The sequence below is a fragment of the Salmo trutta genome, chromosome 39 (assembly GCF_901001165.1).
Source record: "Salmo trutta chromosome 39, fSalTru1.1, whole genome shotgun sequence".
Lineage (NCBI taxonomy): Eukaryota > Metazoa > Chordata > Actinopteri > Salmoniformes > Salmonidae > Salmo > Salmo trutta.
In genome coordinates, this window is record NC_042995.1 from 5188955 (window position 1) to 5206599 (window position 17645).

The 17645-nt window shown below is 45.4% G+C and overlaps 2 protein-coding genes across 2 annotated transcripts; one reads left to right on the forward strand and one right to left on the reverse strand.

Moving 5' to 3' along the window:
- Positions 1-1235: 1235 nt before the first annotated feature.
- On the forward strand, positions 1236-6253 carry LOC115179228 (G-protein coupled bile acid receptor 1). Its single transcript, XM_029740619.1, has 2 exons — positions 1236-1351; positions 5080-6253. The coding sequence occupies exon 2, from the start codon at positions 5180-5182 to the stop codon at positions 6251-6253; it is 1074 nt and encodes a 357-aa protein (XP_029596479.1). The 5' UTR covers positions 1236-1351; positions 5080-5179.
- Positions 6254-9066: 2813 nt separating this feature from the next.
- On the reverse strand, positions 9067-17564 carry LOC115179708 (intermediate filament protein ON3). The gene is made up of 8 exons (XM_029741392.1): positions 17275-17564; positions 15430-15638; positions 14084-14240; positions 13195-13359; positions 11885-12010; positions 11295-11515; positions 11066-11091; positions 9067-9730 (listed from the first exon to the last, which is right to left on the reverse strand). Exons 1-8 carry the CDS (start codon positions 17473-17475, stop codon positions 9723-9725), a joined length of 1113 nt encoding a protein of 370 aa, XP_029597252.1. The 5' UTR covers positions 17476-17564; the 3' UTR covers positions 9067-9722.
- Between the last annotated feature and the right edge of the window lie 81 nt (positions 17565-17645).

The following is a 17645-nucleotide window of genomic DNA, read 5'->3' on the forward strand; positions in this document are numbered from 1 at the left end:
CCTACTCAACAAGCTGGATGCAGTCTATCACAGTGCCATCCGTTTTGTCACCAAAGCCCCATATACAACCCACCACTGCGACCTGTATGCTCTCGTTGGCTGGCCTTCACTTCATCATCGTCGCCAAACACATTGGCTCCAGGTCATCTACAAGACCCTGCTAGGTAAAGTCCCCCCTTATCTCCGCTCACTGGTCACCATAGCAGCACCCACCTGTAGCACGCGCTCCAGCAGGTATATCTCTCTGGTCACCCCTAAAGCCAACTCCTCCTTTGGTCGTCTCTCCTTCCAGTTCCCAGCTGCCAATGATTGGAACGAACTACAAAAATCTCTAAAACTGGAAACACTTATCTCCCTCACTAGCTTTAAGCACCAGCTGTCAGAGCAGCTCACAGATCTCTGCACCTGTACATAGCCCATCTTTAATTGAGCCCAAACTACTACCTTTTCCCCTACTGTATTTATTTATTTTGCTCCTTTGCACCATATTATTTATATTTTAACTTTAACTTTCTTCAAACTACAAATCTACCATTCCAGTGTTTTTTTTTCTTGCCATACTTTATTTACTTTGCCACCATGGCATTTTTTGCCTTTACCTCCATTATCTCACATCATTTGCTCACATTGTATATAGTCTTATTTTTTTCTACTGCATCATTGATTGTATGTTGTTTTACTCCATGTGTAACTCTGTGTTTTTGTATGTTGTCGAACTGCTTTGCTTTATCTTGGCCAGGTCGCAATTGTAAATGAGAACTTGTTCTCAACTTGCCTACCTGGTTAAATAAAGGTGAAATAAAAATTAAAAAAAAAATAGTTGTAGACATGTAGTTCATCACATGATCTTCATTCATAATGGCCAATCATTTCTTCATTTAAGATGGCCAATAAGGCATCATTTCATATACACATCCGCAGTCCACCCATTTCTCAAATGGATAATGTGAATACTCCCTTTATCTCTGTTGTGGCACCTGACTCTGACAGCAACTCACTGCTTACAGGCACTGCTCCCACTTCCCCTCTCTGAGTGTACTTCCCCTTTAAGACCCAGCATCTGTTAGGAAGCCCCTGCACTCAGCTCCTCTCTGCCTCACCACAAGGTCTTTCTGAGGGGTAGCAGGACAGTTCTCTGTAGCGTTGGCTAGATTCACCACAGGGAGTGTGTGTAGTGTGGCAAGTCATTTAGAGAGTGTGGAAGGTCACAGAGGAGAAAGGTTGTTATTTGGGATCTGAAGGCTGTTGATATAAGCAATACCTGTCTGTGGCATACACCTGTTCTCTGATCAAATGATAAGGTGTTTCTCCTTCACAGGGAACCGACGACTGAATCTCTTGTCCTACAAAGGTGAGCTTTGTCTTCAACACCATTTTCTTGTAATGGACATATGAATCAAGACATATGAATCACATGAGCATTTAGGGTTCTTCAACCTCTGAGGAGTTGGAGCTCAGTTAAAAGTAGACTTGACTAAACCTTAATTATAATTATCAAATTACTGTAAAATTAAAATGTACATCCTGGTCCTGTTTTAGCACTACACACCTGATTCAAACGATCAACTCATCATCAAGCTTTGGTGATTTTAATCAGGTGTGTTAGTGCTAAGGCATAAACTAAAATGGGCACTCCTTTGGATCCCCAGGACCAGGATTAAGAAATACTCCTCTCTAACCTACCATTTCTCTGAGCAATGCATCTTATTCAGGGATGGGCAACTCCAGTCCTCGGGGGTCGGAGTAGTGTCACACTTTATCCACATCCCTAGCAAACACAGCTGATTTAAACTCATTGAATTCTAAACTGAAGATCATGATTAGGTGATTATTGGAGTCAGGTGTGTTAGATGGGGCAAAAGTGTGACACCAATCAGGCCCCCGAGGACTGGACTTGCCCATCCCTGATCTAAATGAACACTCCATTTTGAAAGAATGGAAGCCATTCATTTAACCCCTTTGTAAAGGGTTGACAGGATGTAACGGGTTAACAAGGGAGCACAGGTTATGCGTTAGTCCATGGGAGAATCCTGTATGTTACAGTTCAGCCATAAAAGGACATTAACCCACCTGTGTCTCTAACAAGGACATCTGTTACCACGCCACTGTCAAACTGCATGGAGTCTTTTCTCTGTCTGTGTTCTAAAACAGTTTTTTACTGGTTCCTTTAAGACAAGGAGTCAAAAGGTTGGCTTTGTACAAATCAAATCAAATTGTATTGGTCACATACACATGGTTAGCAGATGTTATTGCGAGTGTAGCGAAATGCTTCTACATCCAACAGTGCAGCAGTATCTAACAGGTAATATCTATCATTTCCACAACAAAACCTAATACACACAATCTAGTGAAGGAATGGGATGACAACATATAAGTATAAAATATATGGATGAGCAGTGACAGAGCGGCTAAGATGTAATAGATAGTAAAGAATAGATAGTGAAGGACACAGTATATACATATGAGATGAGTAATGCGAGATATGTAAACATTCTTAAAGGAGTATTATTAAAGTGACTAGTAGTAATGATAATAGTATATGACATTAAGCAGATGCTTTCATCCAAAGCGACTTAGTCATGCATGTAGACATATTACTCACGGGTGGTCCTGAGAATCAACATGTATTCTGGCATGTTGGTTTATTACCTTTAGGCACATTAGCACATCATTAAGAACAGCTTCAACTTGTAAAATAGGGCTACAGATGTAGGATCTTAATCTGACACAATTTTCTACAGCAGGAGGATAATCCTGCAGCAACAGGAAATGTGAATTATGTGGACTATAATTTAATGAAAAAAAATAATAATTGTAGAGGTTAGTACGTTTTTTGTTAGTATTTTATTAGGGTCCATGTTAAAGCTGCAGCTGCTCTTTCTGGGGTCCACACAAAGCATAAAACATAACATAATACAGAACACCAACAGACAATTACAGCTGAAGGACAGAGCTACATAAAATGACAATACATAGCATTAATAGACAGGTACAGAGCTACATGTTTAAAATAAGAATACACACTCATATTATTATGCCTTAGCAATCCATGTACACACAATAGCGGCTACGCTGCAGTCATCCATTTTGTTACAGTTGCTTGATGTTACAACTGCAGCTCCTGATCCTAATCTCTCAGAACCAGTTGTTCTGTAAACACTAGCGAGAATCTCACAACATTAGAAACCATCCGTGTACAATATGATTCATAGATGCTACTGAATGCAAGTGCAACGAAAAAACAACAATGGAAAAGCAACGGTTCTTCCAGCTAAGGCTTCAACCACTGTTTTCACCATAGCAGCCGGGCCATTCAGCTCATAAATGAGCTACAAATTAAGTTTTCTCCCCGCTAAAGTTTCAATTTAGTCCTTCACTTTAGCTACATATGTGGTCTTTTTAGAGAGCCATCTGTTCAAATCTGTTCAAATCAAGTCTGGCATTTTAAAGTGGAAATTACATACTTTAGAAGCTGTTATAAACCTTGAATACACTACAGATTTGCATTTCCTGCTTTTCAAGAAAATTCTCAGCAAACAAAGCGTGATCAAATTAAGATCCTACATCTGTACATGAGGGTGTTACTGTATCTCACATAGAAATGTGTCTAGGAACGCTTAGCTTTTTCCAGTGTGGTGTCACTTTCTACAACCCTGCATTAGTTGTGCTAGTCTAGATACTGAACCCTCAGCCAGCTGGGACCAGAAATTACAGAAACATAAAAGGTGTATAGTAACAAACCACAGAGTCTGACCTGATGGGGTCTGTTCAGTACACTCTTGGAAAAAAGGGTTCCAAAAGGGTTATTTGGTTGTCCTCATAGGAGAACCCTTTTGGGTTCCATGTAGAACCCTCTGTGGAAAGGGTCCTACATGGAACTCAAAAGGGAACCAAAAAGGGTTCTTCAAAGGGTTCTCCTATGGGGACAGTCCAATAACCATTTTAGGTTCTAGATAGCACATTTCTTTCTAAGAGTGAAGTGCCCAAGCTTACAAAACAAATACATTTAGATAGATTATATGCAATTGCTTGTCATATAGAATATAGAATATATCCATTATATTTCTATCAAAACATTCAGATAGAAATGTATAGCATATACAGTAATATAGGGCTTTCATTTTGTCAACTCTACCCCCCCAAAATATGATTGCCTGTCATATACAGTAATATAGGGCTTTCATTTTGTCAACTCTACCCCCCCCCCAAATATGATTGCCTGTCATATCCAGTAATATAAGGCTTTCATTTTGTGAACTCTACCCCCCCCCCAAATATGATTGGCTGTCATATACAGTAATATAGGGCTTTCATTTTGTCAACTCTACCCCCCCCCAAATATGATTGGCTGTCATATACAGTAATATAGGGCTTTCATTTTGTCAACTCTACCCCCCCCCCCCCAAATATGATTGCTTTCATTTTGTCAACTCCACCCCCCCCCACCCCCACCCCCCCAGTCGTTGTCCTTCTCTCTTCCTGCCTATTCAGACCAATGGCTTGATATTACATTTCCTTTGGGATCAATCTACGTGAACCGCAGCAGTCTACAGGAAGAAAACAAAGACACTCGTCTTTTAAACATTCCTCTCTCTTACGCTGGGGCAATGGAGAGGAAACGGCAATCCTGCGGCCATGATGACTGTTGTAATTGTGTTTAAAGAGATAACATCTACGTGCATCTATCTACAAGTGGAGAGACAGAACACGAAGACACTGTGTTTTACCTAAATAGGCCATTTAACCAATAAACTAGGGTTATTCAATTACAGACCCTCAAGCCCTGATGAACTGCTGGGAATCTTTTCTGCCTGATTTGTTGATCAATTAATACCATTGATACGTGATGCTAGAGATAGAGGCTATTTCAGGGGTCCAAGCCTGTCTTGCTTGACACTGGGTTTACAGCATCATATGGTCTCTAGACTAGAGAGTAGTTTGCGTTTACATTTACATGTCGGTCATTTAGCCAACATTCTTATCCAGAACGACTAACAGGCAGTTTGTTTTTGAGCTCTGAATACATCATGCTCCATGACCTCTGGTCTCACTGTATTCTGTCTGTCTGTCTTCACCCAGGCTTCCTGCAGTTTAATGGGAGCTGTGGAAGTCTCCGTAGCAGTGGGGGCGCAGGTCTGGCACACTAAGACAACTGTGGAGGAACACAACCACCGCAGCCATGGACGACCTGGCCAATGACTCTGCTGTGCGGCCGCTGCTGTCGGAGGCACGTCTCATCTACGCCATCACCGTGCCCCTGTCCACCGCTATCATCCTGGCCAACCTGGTCATCATCCTGAGCATCTCCTGTAACCGTCAGCTCTACAACACCCCAAACTACTTCTTCCTGAGCCTGCTAGTGGCTGACCTGTGTACGGGCGTGGCCCTGCCGTTCATCCCCTGGATGGGACTCAACCGCCCGCTGAGTTTTAGCTCCTGTCTCCTGGTTCATATTTTTCCGAATTTCTTGTTTCTGGCATTCCTGTTTAACCTGGTGATAGTTCATTATGAGAGGTACATGTTCATCGTGAGTCCGTTACATTATAGTAGCTTCTGGGTTCACCGCCGCTTCCCGCTGGCGCTGCTCGCCGTGTGGGCGCCGCCACTGCTCTACGCCTCCCTGCCCGCCTTCGGTTGGAACAACCGGGCCGGCCCAGGGTGGAACGGCTGCTGCTCGTTTAACGACACGGGCGCGCCGGGTGCGCCGGTGAACTGTTCGACCGTGGTGACAGCGGGAGCGGCGCCGGTCGGCTCCGAGTGCTGCTCTTACAGACGGGTCTTCCCCAACGCCTTCATCTACCTGGAGGTGTACGGGCTGCTGGCGCCTGCCATCCTGTCCATCGCGGGCATGACGGGACGTGTGCTGTGGATCACCCGGGGCCAGATGAAGGACATCTGCCGGCTGCACCGCTCCGTGGCGACCAGGGGTGGTGGTCAGACCTCGGAACCGGAGCAGAGGCTCAACCTCCGCTACACGCGCTGCGTTGCCGCCGTGTCGCTGACCTTCCTGGCCTGCTGGGTGCCCTACATCATCTACACACACGTCTGTGTGACGTTTCTGCTCAGCAAGGAGACGCGCGGGAACTCCACCACACACATCGTGCTGTCGTGCACGGGGATCGGGAGCATGGCAGTGATGCCGCTGGTCCTGGGGCTGGCCAACAGGCAGTATACGGACCCGGTGAGGAAACTCCTCCATAAACTCCGAGACAGATGGAGGAGGAGACAGGACTCTGAGGATATGGCTCTCTGAGTAGCCAGGACAGGACTGCTCTCACTTTGGGGATGGACATGTGGGATTATAAATGGGGATTATAGCATATGGATGATGAAGCATCCTCTACTCCTGGATGATGTTTGAGTGCAGTGGCGCCCCGAGTCTGTGGACCCTGTAAGGGAGAAGTTGCAGAAAGACCCCATTCGATGTGCAGGACTGGTAGGGTTGCCCCACCTCTCCCATGTCTGTCAACTTATAGTCACAGCATTGAAAGCATGTGTGACTCTTGCCATTGGGGCCATTGAGCGCGTTATGTTTAAAGCCATCAGTATACATGTGTACACTATTTGGGTAGTCATAATAAATTCAAAACAATCACTGTAAAAGTCACCAATCTTTTTATTTTGATTCAATCCATTAGAGATAAACATAATGTTATGAATTATCAACAGAGACCTCTATTATGATGACCTGGGCTCATTTGGATATGAAAGAGCAGATGGGTCGAATTAAGATGGATCTAATTGACTACTCCATCAATCACTACAGCATCTCATCTCCTCCCCCTCTCTTTCTCTCTCTCCCTCTTTCTCTCTCTCTTTCTCTCTCTCCCTCTTTCTCTCTCCCTCCCCCTCTCTCTTTCTCTTTCTCTCCCTCTTCCTATCTCTCTCTCTCTCTCTCTCTCTCTCTCTCTCTCTCCCATCTCTGTCTCCTTTCTCTCTCTCTCCCATCTCTGTCTCCTTTCTCTCTCTCTCCCATCTCTGTCTCCTTTCTCTCTTTCCCATCTCTGTCTCCTTTCTCTCTCTCTCTCACACACTTTCTCTCCCTCCCTAGTCTTTATCTGGTGCTGGTATGTGCTCTGAACAGGGGAGAGAGGGGTGTGCTCTGTGCTCCTCCGCAGTCCAAAATACATCTGGAACACAGGGGAGTGATTAGAACTCTGAGATTCTAACATTTAGATCACATTTGAAAAGAGCCAGACAGGAACTGAAGTTCTTTAGGATACACCATATCCGGGAAGATAATCATCTTTCCAAAATGTAAATTATCTTTCCAAAATTGAAGTGAAAACAAGAATGGTTCTTTCATTGTCTGCCTATTTGTAAGTCTGTATCAGTGTGCTAAGAATCCTTGAAGCAAGACTGTTTTATCTACTGATTTCTAATAGCCCTCAAACAGGGTTGGTCATATTCACAGTTTAATGTGTAAACTTTATAACGCTTCTTTATTGCCTACTCGTCAAATCAAGTATACATTTTCTATGTCTTTGTTGAAACTATAACTCGTGCATATGGGGAAAACAAGAGAACTTTAGTGTGACTATTCACACTAACTATTTGACATGTAAACATATTCTCAAATAGACTAGAGAGCGAGAGTTAAGTCCGGGTAAGAGCCAGCCATGTGTAACTATAAAAGGTCTGAATTTTTACATGACGTTAAGAGAGACAGATTATTAACATGGGGTCAGAATTTTTTATGTCCTATACTGTGTGTGTGTAAGCCTTTTTGTTAGTGTGTGTGTTGCCTTTGTCTGAGTGTGTGTGCGAGAGGGAGGAGTGTCTCTCTCTGTCTGTCTCTCTCTGTGTGTCTCTCCCTGTGTGTCGCTCTCTCTCTCTGTCTCTCTGTCTCTCTCTCCGTATCGCTCTCTCTCTCTATGTCTCTCTCTCTGTCTCTCTCTCCGTATCTCTCTCTCTCTCTGTGTTTCTCTCTCTCTCTCTGTCTCTCTTTCGCTCTCTTATCTCCATCCACCCAGAACAGTCTGTATACCACAAGGAACTACAGTCTCCACATTGAACACTAAATGAGAAAAGGTCCTCATGCAGTGTTTAACATTACTGTTGTCAAATTAGACAGTTGTGTTTAACATTACCGTTGTCAAATCAGACAGTTGTGTTTAACATTACCGTTGTCAAATTAGACAGTTGTGTTTAACATTACCGTTGTCAAATCAGACAGTTGTGTTTAACATTACCATTGTCAAATCAGACAGTTGTGTTTAACATTACCATTGTCAAATCAGACAGTTGTGTTTAACATTACCGTTGTCAAATCAGACAGTTGTGTTTAACATTACCCTTGTCAAATCAGACAGTTGTGTTTAACATTACCCATGTCAAATTAGACAGTTGTGTTTAACATTACCGTTGTCAAATCAGACAGTTGTGTTTACCATTACCGTTGTCAAATCAGACAGTTGTGTTTAACATTACCGTTGTCAAATCAGACAGTTGTGTTTAACATTACCGTTGTCAAATCAGACAGTTGTGTTTAACATTACCCTTGTCAAATTAGACAGTTGTGTTTAACATTACCCTTGTCAAATTAGACAGTTGTGTTTAACATTACCCTTGTCAAATCAGACAGTTGTGTTTAACATTACCGTTGTCAAATCAGACAGTTGTGTTTAACATTACCGTTGTCAAATTAGTCAGTTGTGTTTAACATTACTGTTGTCAAATCAGACAGTTGTGTTTAACATTACCGTTGTCAAATCAGACAGTTGTGTTTAACATTACTGTTGTCAAATTAGACAGTTGTGTTTAACATTACCGTTGTCAAATCAGACAGTTGTGTTTAACATTACTGTTGTCAAATTAGACAGTTGTGTTTAACATTACCGTTGTCAAATCAGACAGTTGTGTTTAACATTACTGTTGTCAAATTAGACAGTTGTTTTCATCAAAAGGAGATACTGAATGTAAGTAGTTATATGACGACACTGGTGGCCCCGGGTTCTAGGAAGTATATCTCTGTCTGTGTGGTAACGATAGGCCCATGTATACCTTGAGTTCAGGGCTGAGATGTATAGGGTGACAGACATACTCCTTAAACAAACCATACACATATTTGGTACCTTAATATTTTCTCTTTTTATTTTGGACCTGGTTCAGTGACATTCAAGCTTTGGAGGACATGGTCTTCCCAGTCACACGAGCACAAGAGAACACGGATAAATTCTCCCACCACAAACGTAATGAAAAAGAGCAGAGGACACATTTTGTAAGAGCTCCTGTTACACATGGTCTTCCAAACTGCAGTTGAAAACAAAGTTTAACACCTTAGCTTATTAAACAATGACCTTAACGTAAAACAAAAGACTCCGCAATGTTTTCAGATGGAAAAGTGAGAGAAAGAGGTACAACACAGTGTTACTATAGCGACAGCAGAGTGACGGTGGGCTTGGTTAATTGTCGGAGTAGTGTAAGCTCTTGGACATGACCCTGCCCGCCTCCACCTCAATTCTGATCAGCAGACGCTTCCTGGGGCTGGTTGGGGGGGCAACGGCATCTAATGGGTGGGGCTTCAGAGTCAGGAGGGGCTTCCTGGGGCTGGTTGGGGGGGCAACGGCATCTAATGGGAGGGGCTTCAGAGTCAGGAGGGGCTTCCTGGGGCTCGTTGGGGGGGCAACGGCATCTAATGGGAGGGGCTTCAGAGTCAGGAGGGGCTTCGACGGCAAATCAATGTCTGCGTGCAATCAAGGACTGGGATTGGTTGGTTTGTTTTAGTAATCTGAGCAAAAGAGAGATGATTTGATTTTAGTAGGACACACAGATCATGACACAACACAGGTCTTCCTATCGGATCTTTCTCTTCTTACTCACCTTCTACACATTTACTGAGGATGGGAAAGAACTACTCGGCAGTGGTGTAAAGTACTTAAGTAAAAATACTTTTAAGTACAACTTAAGTAGTTGTTTGGGGGTATCTGTACTTTACTATTTATATTTTTTTACAACTTTTACATTTACTCATCTACATTCCTAAAGAAAATAATGTATTTTTTACTCCTTACATTTTCCCTGACAGCCAAAAGTACTTGTTACGTGTTTAATGCTTAGCAGGACAGGAACATTGTCTAATTCACACACTTATCAAGAGAACATCCATGGGCATCCCTACTGCCTCTGATCTGGTGGACTCACTAAACAGAGAACATCCCTGGGCATCGCTACTGCCTCTGTTCTGGTGGACTCACCAAACAGAGAACATCCTTGGTCATCCCTACTGCCTCTGATCTGGAGGACTCACTAAACAGAGAACCTCCCTGGTCATCCCTACTGCCTCTGATCTGGTGGACTGACTAAACAGAGAACATCCCTGGTCATCCCTACTGCCTCTGATCTGGCGGACTCACTAAACAGAGAACATCCCTGGTCATCCCTACTGCCTCTGATCTGGCGGACTCACTAAACAGAGAACATCCCTGGTCATCCCTACTGCCTCTGATCTGGTGGACTCACTAAACAGAGAACATCCCTGGTCATCCCTACTGCCTCTGATCTGGTAGACTCACTAAACAGAGAACATCCCTGGTCATCCCTACTGCCTCTGATCTGGTGGACTGACTAAACAGAGAACATCCCTGGTCATCCTTACTGCCTCTGATCTGGTAGACTCACTAAACAGAGAACATCCCTGGTCATCTCTACTGCCTCTGATCTGGCGGACTCACTAAACACAAATGTTTTGTTTGTAAATTATGTCTGAGTGTTGGAGTGTGTGTCTGGCTATCCGTAAATTTTAAAAACAAGAAAATCGTGTTGTCTGGTTTGCTTAATATAAGGAATTTGAAATGATTTATACTTTTACTATTGATACTTAAGTACATTTAAAACCAAATACTTTTAGACTTTTACTCAAGCAGTATTTTACTGGGTGACTTTTACTTTAGTTATCTTCTTTTAAGGTATCTTTACTTTTACTCAAGTATGAAAATTGGGTACTTTTTCCTCCACTGCTACTCTGAAGTGGAAAGTATCATGTAGATGCCACCTAGAGGCTCAAGGTTAAATAAACTAATGAAGAAGAGAGTGAATCACTGGAGGGAATAAGAAGAGCTCTTACCTTGCTGACGTATATGGTACTTCATTCTGAAATGACAGAGAGAATACGGGCTAAGTATAGGCAGGATACTACAGTATTTCTCCATTTCAATCTCTCTCTCTCTCTCTCTCTCACACACACACAGACACAAACACACCACTAACCCCACCCATTCACACATAACCCCCCTACATCCCCCGTCACCACACTTCTCTTCCCCGGTCCCCCCCCACTCCACTGTGCCACTCACCTCATCTCCTCTCCCTCCAGTAGCTTCCTGTAGGTGGCGATCTCGATGTCCAGGGCCAGTTTGAGGTTCATCAGTTCCTGGTACTCCCTGACCTGACGGGCCATGTCCTGCTTGGCCCTGCGGAGAGCATCTTCCAGCGCAACAATGTTATCCCTGGCCTGCTCCAACGCATTCTGCCCGTCCACCTCCACATCCTCAATGTCCTTCTCAAGAACTATTTTCTGAACAGGGGAAGAAAGGGAAGGAGGGTCGGAGGGAGAGGGAGAGAGGGTCAGAGAGAGAGGGGGAGAGGGGGAGAGAGAGGGGTAAAAGGGAGGTGGGGAAGAGGGTCAAAGGGAGAGTGTCAGAGGGAGAGAGAGGGAGGGAGAGTGTCAGAGGGAGAGAGGGGGGAGGGAGAGGGTCAGAGGGAGGGGAGAGGGAGAGAGGGTCAGAGAGAGAGGGGGAGGGAGAGGGTCAAAGGGAGGGAGGAGGTAGAGGGTCAAAAGGAGGCAGGGAGAGGGTCAGAGGGAGAGAGGGTCAGAGGGATAACGGAAGTGGAGAAGGATATAGAAATATAGGAAACAGTGTGTGTGCGTGCAAGAGCGTTTCACCTGCTTCTTGAGGGTCTCCAGCTCTGCCTTCAGTCTCTGTGTTAGACGGAGCATGTCAGCAATCTCCTTCTTCACATTACGTACATCCTGCTCATACTGTCCTGCTGTCAGCACTATGTCATCCATCTGAGAGAGGGAGGGAGGGAGGGAGGGAGGGAGGGAGGGAGGGAGGGAGGGAGAAAAAGAGAGGGGGAGAAAGGATAGAGGGGAATCAGTGAATATATTTAGGATAGTCATCACTCTTGTTACATCGTCAACATCATTTACTGTGATACATAATGTTGGTGTGTGTGGCTCTGATGTGTAACTGTGATTAAGTTGCTAAACAAAAGTTATTCTTGACGGACAATAGATACCACTCACCCTCACCACTCACCCCAACACCACCACTCACCACCACCACTCACCCCAACAACACCACTCACCCCAACCACCACTCACCACTCACTCCAACCACCACTCACCACTCACCCCAACCACCACCACTCACCCCAACCACCACCACTCACCACTCACTCCAACCACCACTCACCCCAACCACCACCACTCACCCCCACCACCACTCACCACCACCACCACTCACCCCAACACCACCACTCACCCCAACCACCACTCACCACTCACCCCAACCACCACCACCACCACTCACCCCAACACCACCACTCACCCCAACCACCACCCCAACCACTCACCCCCACCACCACTCACCACTCACCACTCACCCCCACCACCACCCCCACACCACTCATCCCCACCACCACCACCCCTCACCCCCACCACTCACCACTCCTCACCACTCACACCCACTCACCCCCACCACCCCTCACCACTCACCACCCACTCCTCACCACCACACCACTCATCCCCACCACCACTCACCACTCCCACCACCACCCACTCCTCACCACCACACCACTCATCCCCACCACCACTCACCACTCACCCCTCACCACTCCCACCACCACCACCGCTCACCCCACCACCACCACCCCTCACCACTTACCACTCCCACCACCACAACCACCAGTCACCTCACCACCACTCACCACTCCCACCACCACTCACCCCCACCACCCCTCACCACCCCCATCACCCCTCAACAATCACCCCCACCACCCCTCACCACTACCACCACAGCGGTTGAGAGCATTAGCCCAGTTACCGAAAGGTCACTGGTTCAAATCCCAGAGCCGACCAGGTGAAAAATCTGTCAATGTGCCCTTGAGCAAGGCATTTAACCTTAATTGCTCCTGTAAGTCTCTCTGAATTAGAGTGTCTGCTAAATGAACTAAAAAAAAAAAAATCCTCACCTTTTTCTGGTTCCACAGCTCTGCCTCCTCTCTGGCACGGGAGGTCATGTCCGCGTACTGTTTCTTGACGCTGTCGATGATCTCGTCCATGTCTAGAGATCTCTTGTTGCTCTCCTTCACGACCACCGTCTTATTCTGGATATGAGACTCCAGCTCCTTCAGCTCCTGTCACGGACAACAGCCAGGACAACAATACTACATTAGAGAAGGAGATCTGGGCCTCCCGAGTGGCACACTGGTCTAAGGCACTGCATTGCAATGCTAGCTGTGCCTCTAGAGATCCTGGCTCGAGTCCAGGCTCTGTCGCAGCCGGCCGGGATCGGTAGAGCCATGGGGTGGCGCACAATTAGGGGAGGGTTTGGCTGGCAGGGATGTTCTTGTCCCATCGCGCACTAGCAAGTCTTGTGGCGGGCTGGGCACAATGCACGCTGACACTGTCGCCAGGTGTACGGTGTTTCCTCCGACATATTGGTGTGGCTGGCTTCCGGGTTAAGTGGGCAGTGTGTCAAGAAGCAGTGCGGCTTGGCAGGGTCGTATTCGGAGGACGCACGGCTCTCAACCTTCGCCTCTCCCGAGTCCGTACGGGAGTTGCAGCGATGGGACAAGACTGTAACTACCAATTGGAAACCACGAAATTGGGGAGAAAAAGGGGTAAAGAGAAGGAGATCTGGGCTGTGTCTCATTCCAGGTAACTGCCTCCTTCGCTCTGCCCTAGTTGGCAGATTTGAGGTGGTTTGTGCACTGGGTAGGTGTAAGTTGCAATAGTTCCACTCAGCGCCATGCAATAAAGAGAGTTTGGCAAACTTTTACACTGGACGCCATGTTAGCTATATATGGTTCTGGTTCCACCTAGCCTCTGATTGGCCGATGGGTGTGTCAGTCAGCCTACCTCATCATAGCCCCGCCTCAGGAAGTCCAGTTCTCCCATCAGGTCCTCCAGTTCCAGAGCCAGAGCCACGGCTGCCAGGTGGCCCTCATCCACATCCTTCTTGTTGATCACAAAGTCATTCTCCAGATCTGACTTCTTCTGGATCTCATCCTGGTACCTGGAGGACCACAGAGTGGATAATGAAGAGGACGTTGTTGTTTTGATATTTTACATTTTAGTCATTTAGCAGACGCTCTTATCCAGAGCGACTTACAGGAGAAATTAGGGTTAAGTGCCTTGCTCAATGGCACAGACAGATTCTTCACCTAATTGGCTTGGAGATTCAAACCAGCAACCTTTGGTTACAGGACCAATGCTCTTAACCTCTAGGCTACCTGCCGCCCAGGTATGATATGACTGAGATGGGAGCTCAGGTAAGCGCACACACCTGCAAGCACGACACACCACACCACACCACGACACACCACACGACACACCACGACACACCACACACCACAGCACGACACACCACACCACGACACACCACACCACGACACGACACACCACGACACACCACGACACATCCCAAACCCCTTTCAATTTATCATCCTACTGTCAGACCATCTGCAGCTTTGTTCCCCTCTCCCCCCCCCCCAAGTCAGACAGACACCCTAGCATAGCGTGCTTGTATTGAGCTGATCCAGACTGGGTAAGAGCCCAGGATGGATGGGATGAATGGGCCCAGGTCCCTAAGGGTTCCACATTTTCTCCACTCTCAGAGCCATGTCTGTGGGTACTGTGCAACACAGAGGTCCATGGTTAGGAGGTAGAGTGGAGTAGAGGGGCTGGGGAGTCTACACTGACCTCTCCCCACAGACATAGTGCAGGGCACACCAGAGCCTCCCTGTACATACTTAACTCAACCCAGTGGACAGAGGCTTATGTAAGGATAAAGAATTAGCACCTCCGACTCTTGAGGCCTGGGGACCCAGGTGGAAAAATGCTCCTAGCCTAGCGTGAGAAAACGCTGTTTGTCACTTTACACTGATGAGGTTCCTGTTGTGGACTGTGGCATTTCCTGGAGGCCTGGTGACCTGTACAATATCTAAACTATGATTTATATTATACCATTGACTGTCCTAGTTTTGTCCCTAGGCCTGCTTCACAGGAATCAGGTGTTGGGTGGTTTCTTAGGGCTTTCTGAAATGGTAAATACATTCATAATTTAGATCTATCTTTTGCAGTGCATGTTGTCCAATTCAATGCCATTCTATTGTATTGCACTGTATTATTTTGTATTGTATTGTATTCTGTTCTATTCGATTCTATTAACTGTTAACTAGAAAAGGCTCTGTGAAGTCACTGACTTGTTGCGTGTCTGGTCCACTTGGTCCTGGCAGTGGGCCAGCTCCTGCTTCAGTTTCTGTTTGTCCCGGGCCAGCTTCTCGATCTGCCGCTGCAACTCGTTGGCCAGCTGTTGGACCACAGCGTCCACGTTGCCTTTGTAGTCCTCGTGCTCCTTCAGGATCTTCAGATGCGTGTCCCGGACCTTGTTCTGCTGCTCCAGGTTTTGTACCTAAAGGGAGAAGGAGAGGGAGAAAGAGAGAAACTCAATCACGGTTGTTGCATCTGAAACCAGTCAGAGTAAACAACAATGAGTTAAAGAAGGAAAAAACTCCTATCCATTTTTATTCATGTCACTGGGGGATTGCGGGTTAAGATTTGTAAGCCTCCACTTCTCTGCTAGCAGGAATTGAACAGATATTGAAAAAGTGACTCTACAACCTGTTAGTCTTGTGGGATGCCATTGTGTGTGTGTTGGTGCGTGTGTGTGCACACATGTGGTGTCTCAGTGAGGAAGGGTCTCATTACACTAACTGGGCAACACCAGATCTGCCCACAGCTATAATTCCACTGTGTGGGTGTGTGTGTGTGTGTGTGTGTGTGTGTGTGTGGCAAGCACACTGTCTGGCTGCTTGGTGGCAACAACATGCATTAGGTTTACACCCAGACTCTCATGGCCGTTAAATATAGAACTAATGTGTGATTCACTACAACATACTCACATTACGGTCTGTTAACAACAAATAGGCCCCCACACTCACAAATATAACCCAACAAAAATATTATATATAATACTGACTAAATCCAAGTCCAAAAATCTATATAAGAAAATAGATTTGGAAAATTTGCAAGAGATTAAAAAATAATTCCATTTTTAAATGGTATTCTGTTATTGGCCACAAGGTGGCACCTTAGCAGTTGAAAACGCCCTATGATCGACAGAGAGAGAGAGAATGAAAGAGAGAGAAAATGAAAGAGAGAGAGGCTCAGAACGCGGAGCAGAGAGCAGGAGACTCTATGTCTGACAGGTTTTCTTTACAGGTGTGAGTGATGGTGATGAGACCGCTAGAACACCTCTCTCTGGGTAGAATGTTTTGGCTACATGAACCACGCTGCTGGGATGATTTCAGAGCCTCTTATTTTAGTGAAGGTAGACTTCTAATTATGTAAAGGTGGTCATGAAGTATAATGACAGTTAAGTAGAATGTATAAAAACGTAGGCCTATAGATAATTAGAAATATACATTTGTTTTATCTCAAGATGTGTTTGGGTCTATCTAATGGAATTATTACACAATGAATTGGAAGAAAATGCATAAATTAAGTGTCACGTCCTGACCTTAGATTGCCGTTTATTTTCTTTATTTTGGTTAGGTCAGGATGTGATTTGGGTGGGCATTCTAGATTTTGTATTTCTATGTTCATTTCTATTTTTTCTATTTCTTTGTGTTGAGCTGAGTATGGTTCCTAATCAGAGGCAGCTGTTTATCTTTGTCTCTGATTAGGAATCATACTTAGGCAGCCCTTTTTTTTTCACTTTCAGTTGTGGGATCTTGTTTTTGCACAGCTCTGTAAAGCCTGCAGAAAGTGACGTTCATTTTCCGTTTGTTATTTTGCTTTAGTGTTCTGAGTTTAAATAAATATTTATCATGAGCACTCAACACGCTGCACCTTGGTCTACTCCTTACGACGAGCGTCACATTAAGCATTAAATCAAATATCATATGGCTGAAATAATTATGTAGGAGTGCCATACAGGTGTTTCTCTATTACCAGCAGACTTCCGACAGACCTATTGCATCAATGTACTGATTGTGTAAAATTATCAATCCAATCAATAATAATAATAGAATAATAAAATAACACACCTTGTCAATGAATGCTATAAACTTGTCGTTGAGTCCAACCATTTGGTCCTTCTCCTGGCTCTTGGCTGACTGGTCCTTCGGGTCCACCTTCGGGTTGTTGGGCTCTAGAAGGTCCTTGTTAGTGACGACGTTCGGGTAGCTTTTGGGCTTGTTACCGGAAGGAGTGTCGGACTGGCTGCTGAATCCGCCTGGTTTGGACATCTTGTCTTTGTGTTCTTGTCAGAATGACAGAGAGAGAAGGGTTCTCAAGTATCAGAGTTTAGGGAAAGGCACATCTTCTCAGGTTATCACCGGATTTTAAGGTGGGCAAGGACCAACCCTCACCACTCAGGTGTCCGCCTCTGTCCAATCAGCTGAGGTGGAACTCTAAA